Source organism: Lytechinus variegatus, chromosome 1 (assembly GCF_018143015.1).
Source record: "Lytechinus variegatus isolate NC3 chromosome 1, Lvar_3.0, whole genome shotgun sequence".
NCBI classification, from domain to species: domain Eukaryota; kingdom Metazoa; phylum Echinodermata; class Echinoidea; order Temnopleuroida; family Toxopneustidae; genus Lytechinus; species Lytechinus variegatus.
Window position 1 is genome coordinate 47,849,942 of NC_054740.1, and position 21,798 is coordinate 47,871,739.

Below are 21,798 nucleotides of genomic sequence, written 5' to 3' on the forward strand. Positions count from 1 at the left end.
ACTCGAACTTCTCGATGAAAACAAGTTTTTCAAATTACAGTCCATTTTAGCGGCAAGATAGAGTCCAAACTTTGAAAGATGACTTAGAAATAACGACGAAAATAGAATACTATTTCAAACATTGACAAATATTCAGCAAGTAAGCACAAAACGGTAAAATATAGAGCAAAAATTGCAGAGCGATAGAGTGCAGCCATGAGAAAAGGGCGCCACCTTTAAAATGCTCACAGGATGTTCAGTGATACATGATTACTCTAATGTCCAAGTTTAATGAACTAGACCAATAAACTTTCAAAGTTATGATGGTAATTCAACAGATACCCCCAAATCGGCCAAAGTTTATTGACCCTGAATGACCTTTGACCTTAATCATGAGACCTGAATCTTGCACAATATGTTCAGTGATGCTTGATTACTATTATTTCCAAGTTTCATGAATCATATCCATAAACTTTCAAAGTTATGATGGGAATTCAACAGATATCCCCAATTCAGCCAAAGTTCATTGACCCTAAATGACCTTTCACCTTGGTCATGTGACGTGAAACTCATGCAGGATATTCAGTGAAACTTGATTAACCTTATGTCCAAGTTTCATGAACTAGGTCCATATACTTTCTAAGTTATGATGTCATTTCAAAAACTTAACCTCAGGTTAAGATTTGATGTTGACGCCGCCGCCGTCGGAAAAGCGGCGCCTATAGTCTCACTCTGCTTCGCAGGTGAGACAAAAATAGTTTAGTCGTGCATTTTTATACGATGATCATTATCATCATATTTCCTTTTGCGATAGATATCTATCCACGTTATTGATATAGACAATGGAAGATGATTAGAATTTATTGTGAAATGACAGTTACAATAGTAGTTTTAAAATATTTTTCGGGACTTTGAGAATCAGGGAGAACCCCCTCCTGAATTTTCGACATGATGGCCACGATGCACTAGGATGAGATGCAACAATCCCCGATCAATACAAGTTGGCAATATTGAGGCATAGGCCTACTCTCAGAACGATTGATGAAGAGAGAGAGGAGGGGGTTAGATGTAATGTAAAATGACAGGTACTGAGAAGAAAAATCAGAGAGAATGTGAATAGATGGGGATGAGGCGGGTACAATACCTCGTAATCCAAATCGGGGAAAAGGAAGACGATACAGATATAATTCAAATGAGAAGAACTAAGAGAAAAAAAGGTGTAGACGGTAGGGAATATAGAAATACGATAGATATAGGAAAGGGAAAGCGGTAGATAATACACTCCGTTACAGGTTAGAAACCAGGGAAAGGGACGAAAAAAAAATCCCTTGGTGCCATTTATAAATACATGTACACTTTATATAGACAAATGCACAATACTGAAAAAAAATTACCATCCGCCAGTCAGATAGAATGATTTCAGTAGCTTTCAAGTGTTATTGAAAATTGTAAACAAATTTTCTATAAAACGGGCCCCTGGTGCACTTCGAACCCCCCCCCCCCGCTTTCTTTCGTTCTCTCATCTTATTGCTATTATTTTTGTCTTCTTTAATATTTTTGTCTTCTTTATATTTCAAAGGAAAACAGAAAATAAAGCAATTTAAAACACCGTTTATCCTTTGCTCTTTCGAAAATAAAAACGGCCTTGTAGTTCTCGATCTCGGCACTCCCCAAACAAAAGAAAGTCATGGCGGACGCTCAAACAACCCGTTATAAAAAGCGCAGGGAACAATTAATAGCCAACGCCCTGAATAAAATGAAGATTAGCGATTTAGTTCGTCAGGATGACCTACTGCTTTTCGTATTTAGCAGAATGAGAATTTACGGTGAGGCATCCACTTATAAAAAGCACGTTTGTTTGGCGTGTCCTGACAAACCCCTCTCAATCTTCCACCTACCCCCCTAAAAATGTTAACAATTTTCCTACTTTTTCGTCAGTTTCTTACTTCTTTTTTGCCTTTTCTTTTTTTTTCTGGCGAATAGGGTAGTAGAAAAGGATCCAAAGAGGAAAAAAAGACAGGTTCACCTTATATTTTTCTTTTTGGCAAACATACCTTTGAGGCGCTTATTCTGGTAAGCATCAACACAAAATATTTGAAAAAAGATGTATAAATAACAGTGGCCGCATAGCGTTTTTGATAATGGAGTGGTTGAGCTGAAAAAAAAATATAAATTTATGGACTGACGCCCCCTTCCGACTCCAACACCTCTGTACTATTCGATTGAACCATTAAAAAGATATAATAGAGACAAAACGGGATACAATTCTTTCATGATTTATTTTGTTTTCGGTTGTGAAAAAACCCAGAAGAGTTAAACAACAATTCTGTTGATGTGAGAGGCAAAACCTTTATTTCTAGAAAGAAAAATGCCTGATCTTTCATATTTACATTTACTGAAAATCCAGAAAATACATCAGTTTGGCGCAATTAGCAATTGATTGGGAAAACACCGCCTCAGATCCAAATACCAGCAATGTACCAAAACGGCTCCGCCGCAGAGAGAGGTATCGGGATTCGCGGGTCCGCATGCAAAGGGTTAATTGGAAAGTGGAGTCGATAGTGAAACAGCTAGGAGAATGAGGAAGGAGGATCTGAGGCAGGAGGGAAGAAGAGGAAGCAGAGGGAGAAGTAGATACAGAAAAAAAAGGATCACGGATGATGATATCAAGCGTAAGAGTATAGAAGAAAGAGGGAGAGAGGAGAGAGGAAAAGAGAGTATGTATGTATGTGTGAGAGAGAGAGAGAGATGACCATGACAAAGTGATACAGGCAGGAGCAAAGAGAGAGGGGTAGAGAGATGAACGACTATAAATTGCGCCTACATATATCTGAGTACAAGACTATCCAACCTATGAAATGGGTTTCATTGATGCGCTTAACCCATGACGAAAACCTCCATTTGAGAACACTATACCCAAGTTTTTCTCAATCAATTCTCTTCTCCAAGTACGACAAACCCTACTGCCCCAAGTAAGTATCAAATTACCTGTTTCTTGACCTCGGTCCGAAGACAACACAACAGCCCGAGCGCGGTCCCGGCAAAGCATGCCGCCATTTTTTATTCACTTACTTTCCTTATTTCGAGGTCGATTTTCTTCGTTCGAAATTGAAAATGGACTAACATTGAATTTCTGAATACAATATGCCTTTGAAAACGTGATTAAATATCGAATACAATAAATTAATTCCGAAGGTCCTACTACAGGCAGAGAAGTCTTACGTAATAGCACAGTTGCTGTTTATCATTTCATCCCTGGCTCAACGCTCATAATCTGGCCTGTGGAGGTGAAATCGAGACAGCAGGGATTACCTAGCCAAGCAGGGTTGATCAGGCGGGTGTTTCATAAAGCTGTTCGTAAGTTATAAGCGACTGGTGATCCTGTCTTGCGGTAAATGGTACACACCATTGGCGATGATCACCAGTCGTTTTAAAAGTCGCTCTTAACTTACGAACAGCTTTATGAAACGGCCCCCAGGGCCTGGGAATGATTTCAAACACAATTTGGGGTCTAATACCGCAGTTTGACGTAATGTGTTGCCCACAAGGGACAACTTGTGTTTACATGTACTTTCTTTGATAAGCTTCTTCAGGTTGGAACTCTCCCCTCTTTCAAAGACAAATTTGACTCAAAGTTTAAACGAGAGGGTTTCGTCATGCATACACAAAAAACAAATTCAGGGCAAATTTCATTTGCTTATCTGCATAATTAATAATTGCGGCAATCACGCAACCATCGGCCGAGATCTGAAGAGGGGTTAAATTGACACCCCCCTGTTACACCCACAAATGTAATAATCGCCCACAAATGTAATAACACTTTACCAAAAAATGTAATAACACTTTACCCACAAATGCAATAATTTCACCCACAAATGTAATAATGCACTTTACCCACAAATGTAATAATTTTTGATCGCCCACAAATGTAATAATGACTTTACCCACAAATGTAATAAATTTGAAGGGATTTTTGGCAAATCCATTCTGAACTAAAATCGTATAGTAATGCGTTCATTTAGCACAAAAGTGCAAAGTCTCTTTTCCTGACCCGGTCAATTAACAAATTATAATACAAATCCAAAGTCTTTATTCCAGACCCGGTTGTTTCAAAAATAATAATATGAGCCCAAAGTCTTTATTCCAGACCCGGTTGTTTCGAAAATAATAATATGAGCCCAAAGTCTTTATTCCAGACCCGGTTGTTTCAAAAATAATATGAGCCCAAAGTCTTTATTCCAGACCCGGTTGTTTCAAAAATTATAATATAAATCCAAAGTCTTTTTCCAGACCCTGTTGTTTCAAAAATTATAATATAAATCAAAAGTCTTTATTCCAGACCCGGTTGTTTCAAAAATAATAATATGAGCCCAAAGTCTTTATTCCAGACCCGGTTGTTTCGAAAATAATAATATGAGCCCAAAGTCTTTATTCCAGACCCGGTTGTTTCAAAAATAATAATATGAGCCCAAAGTCTTTATTCCAGACCCGGTTGTTTCAAAAATTATAATATAAATCCAAAGTCTTTTTCCAGACCCTGTTGTTTCAAAAATTATAATATAAATCAAAAGTCTTTATTCCAGACCCGGTTGTTTCAAAAATGATAATATAAGTCCAAAGTCTTTTCTCCAGACCCGGTTGTTTCAAAAATTATAATATAAATCCAAAGTCTTTTTCCAGACCCTGTTGTTTCAAAAATTATAATATAAATCAAGTCTTTATTCCAGACCTGGTTGTTTAAAAAATAATAATATAAGTCCAAAGTCTTTATTCCAGTCCCTTTTGTTTGAAAAATAATCATATGAGTCAAAAGTCTTTATTCCAGACCCGATTGTTTCAAAAATGATAATATAGGTCCAAAGTCTTTATTCCAGACCCGGTTGTTCAAACAATAATAATGCAAGTCCAAAGTCTTTTTCCAGACCCTGTTGTTTCAAAAATCATGATATGAATCCAAAATCTTTTTTCCAGACCCGGGTGTTTAAAAAAATCTTGATATAAATCCAAAGTCTTTTTTCCAGACCCGGTTATTTCAAAAATTATAATTTTAGTCCCAAATAAGATACATTAATGATATTCCAGTGGAATAAAAATGAGAATTGAGCTTAGTCTTTTCTCCAGACGCTAATGGTAAATTGAAAATCAAGCATAGTCTTTGCTCCAGACCCGGTAACTAAAAGCTGAAACTTTATAGTAATGTGTTTATATAGCACAAAAATGCGAAATCTTTTTTTCCAGACCCGGTTAATTAAAATATTATAAGTCCAAAGTCTTTTTTCCAGACCCATTTATTTCAAAAATTATAATAGTTATAAAAAAACAAAGACCCACGATCCTATTTATGTTGAATAACATGGAAATGTAGCGTAGTCTTTCTGTCAGACCCAGTTATAAAAGTCATTAAAAACACAATAACAACAACAAAACAAAGACCCTGCAACCATTAAAGGTCAAGTCCTCTTCAGAAAAATGTTGATTTGAATCAATAGAGAAAAATCAGACAAGCACAATGCTGAAAATGTCATCAAAATCGGATGTAAAATAGGAAAGTTATGACATTTCAAAGTTTTGTTTATTTTTAACAAAATAGTTATATGAACGAGCCAGCTACATCCAAATGAGAGAGTCGATGATGTCACTCACTCACTATTTCTTTTGGTTTTCATTGTTTGAATTATACATTATTTCAATATTTACGAATTTGACGATTAGGACCTCCTTGCCTAAAGCACAAAATGTTAAAATAATAAATTTCCACGTGTTGCAGGGAGGAATGAAACTTCATTTCACATGACAATGACGAGAAAATAAAAATATTTCATATTTCATTTAAGAAAATACAAAAGAAATAGTGAGTGAGTGATGTCATCAGTTCCTCATTTGCATACCGACCGAGATGTGCATATAACTGTTTTGTGAAATGAAGCGAAACATTAAAATGCCATAACTTTCTTATTTTACATACGATTTTGATGAAATTTTCAGTGTTATGCTTGTTGAATTTTTGTTGAAAACAAAAGGGGGATTACTTCCCGAAAACGATTAAGTTGTTGATTGACGATCTGTGATATATTATATAAAAGAAAAACATTCTAACAAGAGGGGATAACCATTCCATTCCATGTTTTTATTTGGCAATAAGTCATGATTGACTATTTTTGCCACCCACTGTATGAGAAGTAGGATAAAAATTTTATTCAGTATTATTTTTATTACTTCTTTTTGTCTCACCTGCATAGCAGAGTGAGACTATAGGCGCTGCTTTTCCGACGGCGACGGCGGCGGCGGCGTCAACATCAAATCTTAACCTAAGGTTAAGTTTTTGAACTGACATCATAACTTAGAAAATATATAGACCTAGTTCATTAAACTTGGACATAAGGTTAATCACGTATCACCAAACATCCTGCATGAGTTTTACGTCACATGACCAAGGTCAAAGGTCATTTAGGGTCAATGAACTTTGGCCGATTTGGGGGTATCTGATGAATTACAATCAAAACTTTAAAAAGTTTTGGATCTGATTCATGAAACTTGGACATAATAGTAATCAAGTATCACTGAACATCCTGGGCAAGTTTCAGGTCACATGGTCAAAGTCACAGGTCATTTAGGGTTAATGAACTTTGGCCGAATTGTTTTTTTTTGTGAATTACCATCATAACTTTGAAAGTATGTTGGTCTAGTTCATAAAACTTGGACATAAGAGTAATCAAGTATCACTGAACATCCTGTGTGCATTTTAGGTCACATGACCAAGGTCAAAGGTCAATGAACTTTGGCCATAATGGGGGTATCTGTTGAATTACCATCATAACTTTGCAAGTTTATTGATCTGACTTTTGAAACTTGGACATAAGAGTAATAAAGTATCACTGAATATCCTGTGCAAGTTTCAGGTCACATGATCAAGGTCAAAGGTCATGTGAGGTCAATGAATTTTGGCCACATTGGGGATATTTGTTGAATTACCATCCTATCTCTGTAAGTGTATTGGTCTAGTTCATAAAACGTGGAAATAAGAGTAACCAAGCATCACTTAACATCTTGTGCGAGTTATAGTAGTTTTCAAAGTCAGCACTGCTGCTATTTTGAATCGCGTGATGCAGGTGAGATGGTCAGAGGCATTCCACTTGTTTATTATTATTATTTCTTGCATATTCATTCCTTTTTTGTATGAAAAAAAAACACAAAACCTTTAAATACATATAAAACAAAAAACTGAGGAATAAGATATCAGCACACAATATGGGGATTACTTCCCGTAAACGATAAGGTTGTTGATCGACGATCTATGAGATATTATATAAAAGAAAATCATTCTAGCAAGGGGAATAAGTTTTAACAAGTTATTTGGTATTTTAAATTTTCAGTGTACCAAGCACCATTTGTAATATATTCAGCATTTCTTTTTATTAGTTACAATTCCAATAATCTCAGTGGCCTAATATATATTTTCTGGGGTTATATTGACCCGTTAAGTAAGTAAAGAGAGAGAGAGAGAGGATTTATGTGATCAAGAAGTGATAAGATAGGGAAAAAAAACTGATTTGAAATGACTGAAAGAGACGTGTCTAAATCAGATATGATTGTTTACGTCTGGGACCGACCTTAAACATCACCATCCGAAAGACGTGACCAGGACTCCACCCTCTGCATCAATTTGTAACTTCCCCACAGCTTGGATTACAGGCGCATGCCACAACGCCCAGTCTTTAAATATGGTGTAGTCTTTGCTCTAGACCCATGCAGTTATTTCAAAATAGGAAATTTAATTTCCTATTTTGAAATAACTGCATGGGTCTAGAGCAAAGACTACACCATATTTAAAGACTGGGCGTTGTGGCGTGGGCCTGTAATCCAAGCTGTGGGGTATTAGAAACGATAAAAACAGACAAACAATATTAACCAAGACGCCACAATAGCATTGATGTAGAATATTGTTGTTGTTGTTGTTATTTTGGGTTTTTAAGGCGCGTACCATTCAGATCTGAATATTTACGCCTTTTATTAATTTGACGTTTTTGTGGTATTCAATTCAATTTTATTTATTTCACTTCCATTAAACAAAAACAAGTTGTATACCACCTTACGGTATGCCTTATCACAGGGTTTTATAGTTTGGGAGATGCTGGTGTCTAAGTTATTAGATTAATCTTTTGCTTAATTTGTATTTTAAGAGAACTGGATGTGGGGTAAAGACAACTCTCTAAACCCAAGCATTTAACTGGGTTTAATTTTAAAGATTGGTCTTAGCGTTGATTTTTTTTTCAATATTTGTTTATCTTATAAATAGCTGGGTCTAGACGAAGGTCTAAGAAAATAATAATGTTATTCAACAGGAATAAGAATATGACAAAGTCTTATGTTTTTAAGATTGTTTTTATTAATTTCTAAATGACTGGGTCTGGAATAGAGACAACGCTCTAAACATGTGCTTTTGTACTTGGTCTTAATTTGGAGGATTGTTGGTTCTTAGATTCGTTGTTGGGGGTTGGATTTTATTGTTTTTTTTATTCTTGAAATAATTGTGTCTGGAGGAAAGTCTACAATCGATCTCCATGCTATTCCACAGTAGTTAGATTATTGGGTATTTGTTTTAGACAATTTTATTTTTAAATAATAACCAAGTCTGGAAAATGGACGTTTTCTTTGCAAATGCATAATTACAATGTTTTGTAGGGGTCTTAGTATTATTATACAAAAGAAGCTGGGTGTGGGGTACAGACATATTTTTTACTGGGTGTAACTTTTGAAAACTGGTTTTAGATTTGATTTTCTTTTTTAATTCATTTCTTAGATAACCTGGTCTGGAGGAAAGAGTACGTTTTACAACTCATGTTATTTCAAGAGAATATGATAGGGTCTTATGTTAGATTTTTTTCGTAATTTTTGTAATAATTAGGTCTGGAATAAAGACAACATTCTAAACCTCTTTTTAAAAACATGTTCTTAGGTTCAAGGATTGCTTGGTATTAGATTTGGAGTTATTTATATTTTTACTCTTAGCCTTATTTTGAAAAACAAATGACTGGGTCTGGCTGGAAGACTACGCTATATGTCCATGTTATCCAGCATTAATAAGATTATGGGGTCTTTTTACGGTTTTTGTTGTTGTTGTATTGTTATTTACAATTTTTGAATAACAGGGTTTGGAGAAAAGGCTAAGCTCGATTTTCTTTTTTCCACTGGAATATCATTATGGTATCTTAGTTTGGACTTTTTAATTTTTGAAATAACTGGGTCTGGAAAAAAGACTTTGGACTTACATTATAATTTTTTAAACTACTGCGTCTGGAAAAAGACTTTGGACTTTTGTGCTATATGAAGGCATTACTATAGGGTTTTAGTTTTTAGTTTTAAATAACCGGGTCTGGAGAAAAGACTATGCTTGATTCTCAATTTACTCATAGCGTGTATATTCACAATACGTTCAGTATAATTTTAAACAACAACAAAGACTTTGATTCCACCAGTTTTAATTAACTGGGACTGGAGAGAAGACTAGGCTTGATTCTCAATTTTATTCCACCGGAACATCATTATCGTATCTTAGTTTGGACTTATATCATATTTGAAACAATCGGGTCTGGAATAAAGACTTTGGGCTCATATTATTATTTTTGAAACAACTGGGTCTGGAAAAAGACTTTGGATTTATATTATTATTTTTGAAACAACCGGGTCAGGAGAAAAGACTTTCGACTTATATTATCATTTTTGAAACAATCGGTCTGGAATAAAGACTTTGGACTTATATTATTATAATTTAAACAACCGGGTCTGGAATAAAGACTTTGGATTTATATTATAATTTTTGAAACAACAGGGTCTGGAAAAAGACTTTGGATTTATATTATAACTTTTGAAACAACAGGGTCTGAAAAAAGACTTGGATTTATATCATAATTTTTTAAACAACCGGGTCTGGTGAAAGACTTTAGACTTATATTATCATTTTTTATACAATCGGGTCTGGAATAAAGACTTTAGGCTCATATGATTATTTTTTTAAACAACTGGGTCTGGAATAAAGACTTTGTACTTATATTATAATTTTTGAAACAACCGGGTCTGGAATAAAGACTTTGGGCTCATATTATTATTTTTGAAACATAAAGACTTTGGATTTATATTATATTTTTTTAAACGACCGGATCTGGAAGAAGACTTTGGATTTATATTATGATTTTTGAAACAACTGGGTCTGGAGAAAAGATTTTGGACTTATATTATCATTTCTAAAACAATCGGGTCTGGAATTAAGACTTTGGACTTATATTATTATTTTTTAAACAACCTGGTCTGGAATATAGACTTTGGATTTATACTATAATTTTTGAAACAACAGGGTCTGGAAAGACTTTGGATTTATATTATAATTTTTTAAACAATCGGGTCTGGAATAAAGACTTTAGGCTCATATGATTATTTCTTAAACAACTGAGTCTGGAATAAAGACTTTGTACTTATATTATAATTTTTGAAACAACCAGGTCTGGAATAAAGACTTTGGGCTCATATCATTATTTTTTAAACAACCGGGTCTGGAATAAAGACTTTGGATTTATATTATAATTCTTGAAACAACCGGGTCTGGAAAAAGACTTTGGATTTATATTATAATTTCTGAAACAACGGGTCTGGAGAAAAGACTTTGGACTTATATTATCATTTTTGAAACAATTGGGTCTAGAATAAAGACTTTGGACTTATATTATTATTTTTTAAACAACCGTGTCTGGAATAAAGACTTTGGATTTATATTATAATTTTTGAAACAGGGTCTGGAAAAAGACTTTGGATTTATATTATAATTTTTTAAACAACCGGGTCTGGAGAAACGACTTTGGACTTATATTATCATTTTTGAAACAATCTGGTCTGGAATAAAGACTTTAGGCTCATATGATTTTCTTAAACAACCGGGTCTGGAATAAAGACTTTGTACTTAAATTATAATTTTTGAAACAACCGGGTCTGGAATAAAGACTTTGGGCTCATATTATAATTTTTGAAACAACCGGGTCTGGAATAAAGACTTTGGATTTATAGTATAATTTGTTAATAAACCGGGTCAGGAAAAGAGACTTTGAATTGAATTGAATTTATTTTCATACTTAACAAGATAACAAAATAATAACATAATACAAGAAATACATTTGGTTACATAGAAAAATACAAAGATAATGGCAGTAAATAAAGTGAAATATGAAGGAACCTGCATGAAAAGCAGAGCTTGTAGTGTCTGCAGGTTCCTTAAAGTAATTATGAAGTTCGTAAGGAGATCGGACACTAAAGAATAATTATACTACAAAGGAAAAGCCAAACATTAGCACAAAATCAAGGGGTAAAGAATAAGAGGAAAAGTGAACAATGTGAAATATAGGAGGGGGATGAGCGAAGAATGAAAAAAATATATACCACATTATACCTTTAAAAAGGTACAAATCAAATATATTACATATATTCAGCCAGTGCGTCTTAATGGTGTCCATAACTGGACAAAAGAAATGATTTCAGTTTACATTTAAACATACTTAAAGATAAACAGCTAGTTATTTCGATTGGAAGATTATTCCAAAGCCTTGGTCCTTCGAATACAATTGTTCTTTGAGCAAATAACGTACTTTGCACTTTTGTGCTATATGAATGCATTACTATACGATTTTAGTTCAGAACGGATTTGCCAAAAATCCCTTCAAATTTATTACATTTGTGGGTAAAGTCATTATTACATTTGTGGGCGATCAAAAATTATTACATTTGTGGGTAAAGTGCATTATTACATTTGTGGGTGAAATTATTACATTTGTGGGTAAAGTGTTATTACATTTGTGGGCGTTATTATATTTGTGGGTAAAGTGTTATTACATTTGTGGGTGCAACACCCCCCCCCCCCCGAATATCCTAGTCTGAAATAGCAAAGTTAAAATAGGGTTAAAATGGACAATCGTATTCATGTTAAAGTAAGTAATGTTGAGAGGGAGGGGGGTCTGATCATTTGTAGGCTTGAGAAAGTCCACTGGAGTGGAGGAAAGCTTGTCACACAAAAATTAAGGTTGCTAGCAGTCTTAAATACTTTATCAAATGGCCACAACCGAACAAGAAAGGTTGTCTGTTTTCACTGTTCATGTATACTCCCTCTATCATTAAAATGAATCATTAAAGCTTACAGTTTTGCTCCATAATAAAAACTGATCAGAATATCAAAGCAATCAAAAAGCATAAAAGGGAGGTCTTAAAATTGTGAGTTTGAATAGATTTTCTTTCATGTTTACAAAAAGTCCCTTATACATACCTGGTAATAAAGAGACAACGCCATCTTCAAGATTACATCGAACTGGTAGGTACCGCTCTGTGCCATCATATGCTCTACTCTTTGAAAACTGATATAGCTGGTCAAAACATTCAAACCTGTTAAATCAGAAGGAAAACAGAAAATATTAACAGTTCAGTTGTATATTCAGTATCAGTACAAAGGTGAAAGGCCCATGCCACCAATGGTCTATGATCCGATTTCAGTAAGAACACGGCTTTGCAATTATACTTCTAATAGTACAAATGGAATGATCTTTTGAGGTTCAGAAAAATAATAAATCTAGATAAATCACAAGCCTTTAGTTTAGAGTCATGGCCAAATTAGCTTGAAATACAAGCTGATTAAAACTTTTCATATGACATGATTTGATACTCATATGAACTACATGTAACCATCTCCGGGGGGGGGGGGGGGGCACTTACACTGACGAAGGGATACCATGCGCGCCCAAAAAACATGTAAAAAGGATGTCTTTTTCACCATAGGGCATGTTACGTACGTAACGTGATAAGGGTGTCAAAACACAAAAGTAATGAAAAAAGGGTATCTATTTCGCTAGGAAAATTACGTGTTTAGGGTCAAATTTGAGGGGTTGATAAAACAAAATTAAAAAGTTTTATAAAGGATGTCCTTTTTGCCCCAACACTTCGTGTTTAGAGTCCGATTTGCGCGAGGTGTAGAAGGTGGGGTCGTACTAAACCAAATGAGGTAAAGCCAAGGACCGAAGGACCCGTAACAAAACATTCCTGTACTTGTTTAGGGGTTCATTTCAGGGAATATTTGCCACGAGTATCGTTTTGTTTCCAATACTTGTTAAGGGTAGGGTTACACACGCCAATACTTGTTAAGGGGTGCATTTTCAGAATATGGAAATTACGTGTTTAGGGTGCTTTTCGAGACCCAATGGTCGCGCATGGTATCCACTCATAAATGGAAGTGCCCCCCCCCCCCCCCCCCCCCGGAACCATCTGTAATAGCTCCATAATGTAACAATGAGTCAAAGGATGTTTTGGAACTCTGTAAATTCATGTTACACATTCTATTCAAAAGTCTAGTAATAGACCAATTGTATGGTGTGTGTGTGTGTGTGTGTGTATCAACATCGGTAGAGGCACTGGCAGTAAAACATTAGCTTCATTAGATGAATAGAACAGTTTGGCTTCATAATCCATGTACTATATTTTTTGAGAAAAATTCATGAATGCAAAATGCACACCAAGATGAAACTGTTAAAGGTCAAGTCCATCCCAGCATAATGTTGATTTGAATATTTCGAGAAAAATCAAACAAGCATAACGCTGACAATTTCATCAAGATCAGATGTAAAATAAGAAAGTTATAGCATTTCAAAGTTTCGCATATTTTTCACAAAACAGTGATATGTGTGATGTGACGAGCACAATAATACGTCTGGACTCTACGAGATATGGTTGCTGAGTGTCTTTATTACGGTGCCATTTGACTAGCGCGAATGTATCACATCTCAACAGTAGATGGTGCAATACAAAGTATCCAGAATACAAACATAATATGCACAACTCAGTGACGTGCAATGAGTCAGTTGAGGATATCTATCACTCACTATTTCTTTTGTTTTCTATTGTTTGAATTATACAATATTTCAATTTTTACAGATTTGACAATAAGGACCTACTTGACTGACCCATATAGTATTAAACAATGCCAATTCCACATGTTCAGGGAGGAATTAATCATTGTTTCACTTGACAGTGAAAAGAAAATTAGAATGTTTCATATTCATATAATAAAAAAAAAAAAAACTAGTGAGTGGATCATTACAAAAATTTCCCGTTTGATTCTCGACCTCACTTCGGACTGCAAACTGCGGTCTCATACCCCGATTTGCGTTTGGGATATCTCAAACAACTTTTCCAACCCCGATAAACCCATCTTGGCCAGGTAATCCCCTTGTCTTGATTTCACCACCACGGGCCAGCTAAATGAGCGTTGAGCCAAGGACGAAATGATAAACAACAGCTGTGCTATTACGTAAGACTTGTCTGCCTGTAGAAGGATCTTCGGAATGAAATTATTGTATTCGATATTCAAAGGCATAGTACATTCAGACATCCAATACTAGTCCATTTTCAATTTCAAACGAAGAAAATCGACCTTGAAATAAGGAAAGTAAGCGAATAAAAATTACGGTATGCTTCGCATGCAAGGACCGCGATGCATGCATAGTTTCTGTCCGTCCAGCAAGAAAATGGGTTCACTCGCGCAATGATACAGTCTTAACGTTCGAAAAATAGAAGTAATGGCATACCAACATACAAAGTATAATAATCATGCTGCTGATATGCACAAAAATATGAAATCATTATTTTTTTTACCCCGAAGTCTTATTCATAATTTAAATACAAACTATGCCTGTAACTATTTTTTTAATCGCAAACGTATTATTGCACCATACGTGGTTCTCCGGTAAACTGCCCATGTGCGCTGCATCCATTCCACCGTTTGTTTTGGGTCGTTTAAATACTTTTAGTTTCCACCATTCAATGTCTAACTTAGATATGTTGTGCTAATTTTTTTGTAAGTCAAAATGTTCATCGTTGGAGAGCGAGTTCAGGCGATTGATGAGTTGGGAAGATGGAGTGTTGGAAAGATCGTTTCAGTAATCGAAGACGAAGTTCAACTTCAAGAGTTCCTTCAGAGTCAGAATGGAGAGGCAGGTCTCCGAGCCGGCCCCAGCAGAGCATGTGTACGAACTACGAAGGATAGGGAGAAGGGAAAATTCAAAGAGAAATACGGAAATATTGAAAGGAAAGAAAACAGAACAGAGAGAGGAAAGGGAAATACTGTGTGATTAAAAATGTGAGGTTTTTTCAACTAAATTGTGAATCCAAGGAACGTAAAATCAATGCTTCCGTCATGTACCAAACTATAGATAAGGTCGGGAAGGCAAAGATAATAATAGGCAGATCAAGGTGGTCAAAACGACCGCAGCCCCGAGGAGAGAAAGGGGGAGAAAAGAGAAAAAGAGCTAGAAGGGGGGGGGTAAACGCCAATGGAGAGCTAAAAGTAAAGAGGGGGAGGATAGTTAGGCTGATGGTAATGTCACAGTTACATTCCCCCACGGTGCAAAGTCGAAAACAGTCGTTACAACTATACAAATCATTACAATGGTATCAAAACGGCTGTTGTCAACTGCCCTACATGTATATAACGAGCCTCTTTTCACTTGTGATGTTCTTGTGCCAGTCAGCCGCCGAGGTCAAACTAGGAAACACGTACTGACCTTGTCCTTACATAAGGACGAGAACAGTCTCTCGTAGTCGTTATAGGGGTCTCGGCTAGTGAAGTCAGTTGATCTCTGTCGCGTGCGACCTCGCTTGACCTCAGCCTGAGGACAGATCTCATTATTCTGCACTGAGAGCCTTTGGTCATGTTGGTGTAGGCTCGCTCGTCAGCAGACTCTGCCGGCCCTTGATACAGTTATGGCAGCCGTTCAGTTGTGTGTGGCCCATGGATGATCCGAAGCCGGGTCCATTTTTTTCTTGGAAGCGAATATCAGTCTCTAATAAAAGAATGGGATTCCTATGCACAGGGCCCTGGAGACGATTTGAATAAGGTGTGCAACTTTCTTCCCGGTCCTATCTTTCTTCTTATTTTTCGCCTCACCTTCCGCCGCTTCGCCCCTTGATCTACCTATGATGACCCCTCCCACGGCAGGAATTTTGTGTAATACCTTGGTCACATATGCTCTACGGCGGCCGTAGATACATGAATTCGAGAGATTTCTGCGGCGGCGGCAGAAAATCTGCGGTGGCCGCAGGGTCGACGTACGGCGGATTCCTACTTTTTACAGGCCGTAGGGGTGGCCGTAGAATTTTAACTCGGAGTTATAACATTTTTTCTTTTCTACGCTCGCCGTAGAAATTAGACTAGCCGTAGGCATGGCGTAGAACGGTCTACGGCGGCCGTACGTTGACCGTACGGTGGCCGTGCGGCTGCCCTCGTGTTTTTCTTCCCTCCTTTCCCCTTCTATTGTGTTATCTGCTCGGAAGCCACCAGGCGCGTATTCAGAATTTTGCACCTCGGGGGCCCGCCCTATAATTTTGGCCCATATGCATGTGTACTTTTCGGGAAAAAATGGTGACCCCTCCTCGTCAGGCAAACAGGTGCCTTAAATGCATGTTGAATTATCTTATTTCATAATCACATGAAAAGGACAACTGCAGACAACTTTTTTAAATATGACTTAATAAAAAGCAAACTATCCATGAATATGATATACTGTAATACCACTTAAAAAAACAAATATGACCAGGAAGCACAGATGTTGCCCTTTCACTAGCAGCTAACTTGGGTAAAATATGATGTTATTATCATTATCATTATTATTATTACTATCATGGGGAGTTAAATGCTGATTTTTTTGTTGTTTCATAGGGTGTAGTTCTTACTTAAGACTAACGTGTTTATTAACATCTTAACTTTATTCATACAAACAAGTTAACATGGTTAAGGGAGATTTATTTCATAAGTCCAAATAAATAATGCGAATGCGATTTTTGATAGCTTGTGTATAGACCTGAACATTCTGAGAAGTTTTGTAAGCATGAGCAGGATGGGTATCTATCTATCTGTCACATTACGAAAATGTCCCGTTTGATTCTCGACCTCACTTCGGACTGCAAACTGCGGTTTTATACCCCGATTCGCGTTTGGAAACTTTTCCAACCCCGATAAACCCATCTTGGCCAGGTAATCCCCTTGTCTCGATTTCACCACCACGGGCCAGCTAAATGAGCGTTGAGCCAAGGACGAAATGATAAACAACGCTGTGCTATTACGTAAGACTTGTCTGCCTGTAGAAGGATCTTCGGAATGAAATTATTGTATTCGATATTAATCACGTTTTCAAAGGCATATTACATTCAGACATCCAATACTAGTCCATTTTCAATTTCGAACGAAGAAAATCGACCTTGAAATAAGGAAAGTAAGCGAATAAAAATTACGGTATGCTTAGCATGCAAGGACCGCGATGCATGCATAGTTTCTGTCCGTCCAGCAAGAAAATGGGTTCACTCGCGCAATGATACAGTCTTAACGTTCGAAAAATAGAAGTAATGGCATACCAACATACAAAGTATAATAATCATGCTGCTGATATGCACAAAAATATGAAATCATTATTTTTTTTACCCCAAAGTCTTATTCATAATTTAAATACAAACTATGCCTGTAACTATTTTTTAATCGCAAACGTATTATTGCACCATACGTGGTTCTCCGGTAAACTGCCCATGTGCGCTGCATCCATTCCACCGTTTGTTTTGGGTCGTTTATACTTTTAGTTTCCACCATTAAATGTCTAACTTAGATATGTTGTGCTAATTTTTTTGTAAGTCAAAATGTTCATCGTTGGAGAGCGAGTTCAGGCGATTGATGAGTTGGGAAGATGGAGTGTTGGAAAGATCGATCACGTGTCTTAGTTTACAAAACCGCGTGCCCGTTGAACCCCGATCCCTTCAGTGCCCATTTTTAATATGTTCCCCATCCTCAAGTACATCTTGTTGAATAATCACTTTAAAAAAAGTTGTTTTTTTGCCCCCCCCCTTAGCCCCCTTTTCATAGTGAAAGTTCCTTTGCAGTGTCCTTTTTTATCTTTGATCAAGCGACCCATTTGAACATGCCCATATTTGATTGTGATAAATGTCTGTTTTATTTTCTAGTTCAAAATTTATCATTCTGCTAATATGAGGTGATTAAAATTAGCGCCCTGTCCTTTTTGTCGGGAGAAAGAGAGAGAGAGAAACAGAGATGGGTAGGAATTTCCACCCCATCTCTATTTCTCTCTATATATCTTTAACAAGGGCTCCGGAAGCGAGGGGGGGGCAGGGGGCACTTGCCCCCCCCCAAATAAATTTTTTGGGGGGCAAAACGAGATTTTGCCCCCCCCCCATGTGCCCCCTGAAAGTAGAAAAATGATAAATTTTTAAATAATTAAAGGACAAAAGTATACGATGAAGGCACTTTTATGCCCAAAAATTGTCATTTCTATTGTCAAAAATGAACAATTTTGCCCCTGACGGAGCAATGACATTATCATAGTAAGCCTGGCGTCTTTTGACGAACAGTTCCTCTGTGAAACATACCTTTGAAAAGCCCCTTTTCCATCTTATTACAGTGTGATAACGTTTAACCTTTTAATGAATACATTTCAGACTAAAACCGAATGGCAAGCTAATTTTCTTTAATATCTAAACCTACAAATTATGAAAAAGATGGATATCTTCTTAGATAAATGATTTGATTTTATATATTTCGATCCAAAAAAGTGAAAAAAAAATCAAGCACGTTTTGAAATAAAAAGATGGCTGTGTATTTATGCAAAGCGCAAGCGATTTTATTATTTTTATAACATGTCCTGAAAGTTTTCTTTTTTCCCAATTATTCACCTCCCTTCCATCATTCAACTTTCTTCCCGGTCCTATCTTTCTTCTTATTTTTCGCCTCACCTTCCGCCGCTTCGCCCCTTGATCTACCTATGATGACCCCTCCCACGGCAGGAATTTTGTGTAAAAATGGAGTATGAGTCTCGTTAATAGAGTGTTTAAAAACAAATTTGGGGGATAAAGCATAGTTAAAGTTCATTGTGAAGGATTAATCATAACTCATGAAAACTATTCTTTATACTGAGTACGCAAACAATGAAAATATTCTCAGTATATTCCAAGTAAATTTGGAATAAAGGGAAAGTGAATTGGATTAACAAAGGTATGATTTTACTGGGTATGGAACATTCTCGTCTAACCGTCTATGCACTAAATTCAGAGGCGATTTTCTTTTGTCATCATTTTTATTAGTTATGAAATTGACAATGGCCATCGATGTCATCAATGTCATCACTCTTTGGCTGGTATATAGGGCTAGATGAGAGTTGGAGAATAGTTGGGCCGGTATGCCTTTTCTTTTCCTAACCAAGTTCTTAACAAAAACTATCTGTTTATATATATTTCGAAATTCGAGGATATAATTTCGATTTGAAATTATGTATTTTTTCCATAATAAAAGAGCACAAATAGTAGGGGGACATTTGATATTATGTACCCCTTTCCAAAATGGTAGGGGGACGCGTCCCCCCTGTCCCTCTGGGATTTCCGCCCATGGTGATGGGGGAGCTTTTGCATTTTCTAGAATAAAATTGAAAGATTTCGTGCACACTTTGGGTGAATTTTGCCCTCTCGATCGGTGGCCCCCGGATGCATACGGTCATGCATGTTTGTCATCTTAAAGTCTTTAAAAGGCCTATATTACATTGGTTTAAAACAATAGAGTTTGCAATAAGGCTCGTAATTTGCTGGAACTGCGACCCTGATCATGAAGAAACACCAGTCTGGGTCAGAAGGGAGGAAACAGGATCAAAAAGAACCCCAAGACTGTTTAATTCTCAAGAAATTTATTTTTGAATGCTCTTAGAAACGCAACTTTTACACTCAATTTTTACACCCTCAACCACACCCTCTTCCGCTCGATCGCTTCCGTATCTCACGCTTTCAAAAATATTGTGCCCCCTTCGGGATTTTGCCCCCCCCAAAAAAAAAAAAAAAAAAAAACTGAAAGTGTTCCGGCACGCCTTGGTGGAAACAAATCTGAAAGAAAACATGAAACCAAGAAAGGTATTTCAGAGGGAGGTTTACCGTATACACAGGCTATAGGCCTACAAAATAAGAACAATAATGGGAGATAAAGAAGATCACCTGCTAATAACGCATGCGAATTAGAAAACGTTCTGAATAGATATGAATAGAACATTGAAATGCTATCCAAACATTGTGATTCATAATGCTGGTCTTTGTATTTTAATGTTCTATGTATAGGCCTACACCTCAGCTTTGAGAAAAGGACATTCATAGGCCTTACTACAGATATGATTGGCAAATGCACGTTCTTTAGAGGTGTAGATCAAAAGGGGGTGGATGAAGAAAATAAGTCTAGAAATAAAAGAATTAGACAGCCAGACAGAGAGAAAGAAGGAAAGAAAGGAAGGAAGAAAATAAGTCTAGAAAGAAAAGAATTAGACAGCCAGACAGAGAGAAAGAAGGAAAGAAAGGAAGGAAGAAAGAAAGAAAGAAAGAAAGGAAGGAAGAGAGAGAGAAAGAAAGAAAGAAAAAAAGAAAGGAAGGAAGGGAGAGAGAGAAAGAAAGAAAGAAAGAAAGAAAGAAGGAAAGAAAGAAAGAAAGAAAAAACTTTCTATCAACGCGTGTATACATCCATGGCCATGCGCTCGCCGGAACTACACACATTGCAATCCATCGTGTGTGGCCCCCTGCTGTGACCGTAGATGCTGGGGTGAATTATCTTCGCGGACCGAGGTCAAGAAACAGGTGTTTCTATACTTAAATTTAATCTCTTGAGGGCAATAGGATTTGTATTACTGGGAGAAGATATTTGTTGATAAGGAAAAATGGGGTATACAGCCCTCAAACGAGAGATTTTCGTCATGAGGGCGAGCTGATGATTGTCTATATTCCAAAATGACCCAAAGTTTGAACATTCTAAGCATTATTGGTAATCATGATCAGGATGGGCACTTAAAAATTATTCGATTATATTCCGTTCCAAAACCAGACATTCTACGCAATTGTGGTAATCATTAGGTAATCATTAACAGGATGTCATCTAACTAATCATTCGATGCGAGCGCGAAGCGCGAATCACCACAAAGGTCTAATTGCCCCCCCCCCTTCCTAGGTCGAACATTACTGATCGTATAATATTCAGATCAGTATCAAACATTAATTTGGCGACCCCCCTTCCTAAGTCGAACATCAATTTGGCGCCCCAGCACTTTTATTACTCCTCCCCCTTTCCCCTTTTCTCTTCTCTCCTTTTCCCTTCTTCTTGTTTCCTTCTCTCTTTCTTTTCTCTTTCTCTTCTTTCCCCCTCCTTTTTATCTCCCTTTTCTTTCCCTTTCTTTCCTCCCTCTTTATGGCGTCCCCTTTTCGCCTACCCGGGGCCCGGGCCCCGAACCCCCCCCCCTCCCTCCCGCCCAGAATACGCGCATGGGCATGGTGCGACACTTTGAAAACTTTCTGAAATGAAATGTCTAATGTAAAATATCATGATGGTATTTCTCACTGTATAGTCCCCCTGCGGCCGCCGTGAGGGCGCCTTGCGGCCACCTTGCGTCTGCCGTAGTATTTGTCAAAAACCTACGGCCAGCGCAGGGTCGCCCTAGGGCGACCGTACGTCATGATTTCAAGGACATACGTCAGCCGCAGATTTCTTTTCTCCATAAATTAAAAAATACGCCGTGCGGCGACCGTAACGTATGTGACCGCTAGAGTAAGTGGCCGTGGAAATTCTGAGGGGACCGTAGAATTGCTACTCGCCGTAGAAATTTTAGAATCTACGGCGGCCGTAGCAAATGTGACCATGGTATAAAAATGGAGTATAAGTCTCGTTAATAGAGTGTTTAAAAACAAATTTTGGGGATAAAGCATAGTTAAAGTTCATTGTGA

The 21,798-nt window shown here is 36.9% G+C and overlaps 1 protein-coding gene across 2 annotated transcripts in view; it reads right to left on the minus strand.

Annotated features, from left to right (window-relative positions):
• Positions 1-3,136: 3,136 nt before the first annotated feature.
• LOC121415398 (nucleoside diphosphate-linked moiety X motif 19-like) overlaps positions 3,137-21,798 on the minus strand; it is a 31,403-nt gene continuing 12,741 nt past the window's right edge. The window contains exons 3-4 of one of the 2 annotated variants that reach the window (XM_041608607.1): positions 12,281-12,396; positions 3,137-3,258 (exon numbers count right to left, since the gene is read on the minus strand). In XM_041608607.1, the coding sequence (XP_041464541.1) occupies positions 3,224-3,258; positions 12,281-12,396 (151 nt within the window). In that variant the 3' untranslated portion in view covers positions 3,137-3,223. Of the gene's footprint in view, positions 3,259-11,849; positions 12,397-21,798 lie in introns of those variants that run through there. The other variant, XM_041608599.1, reaches the window with a different exon arrangement.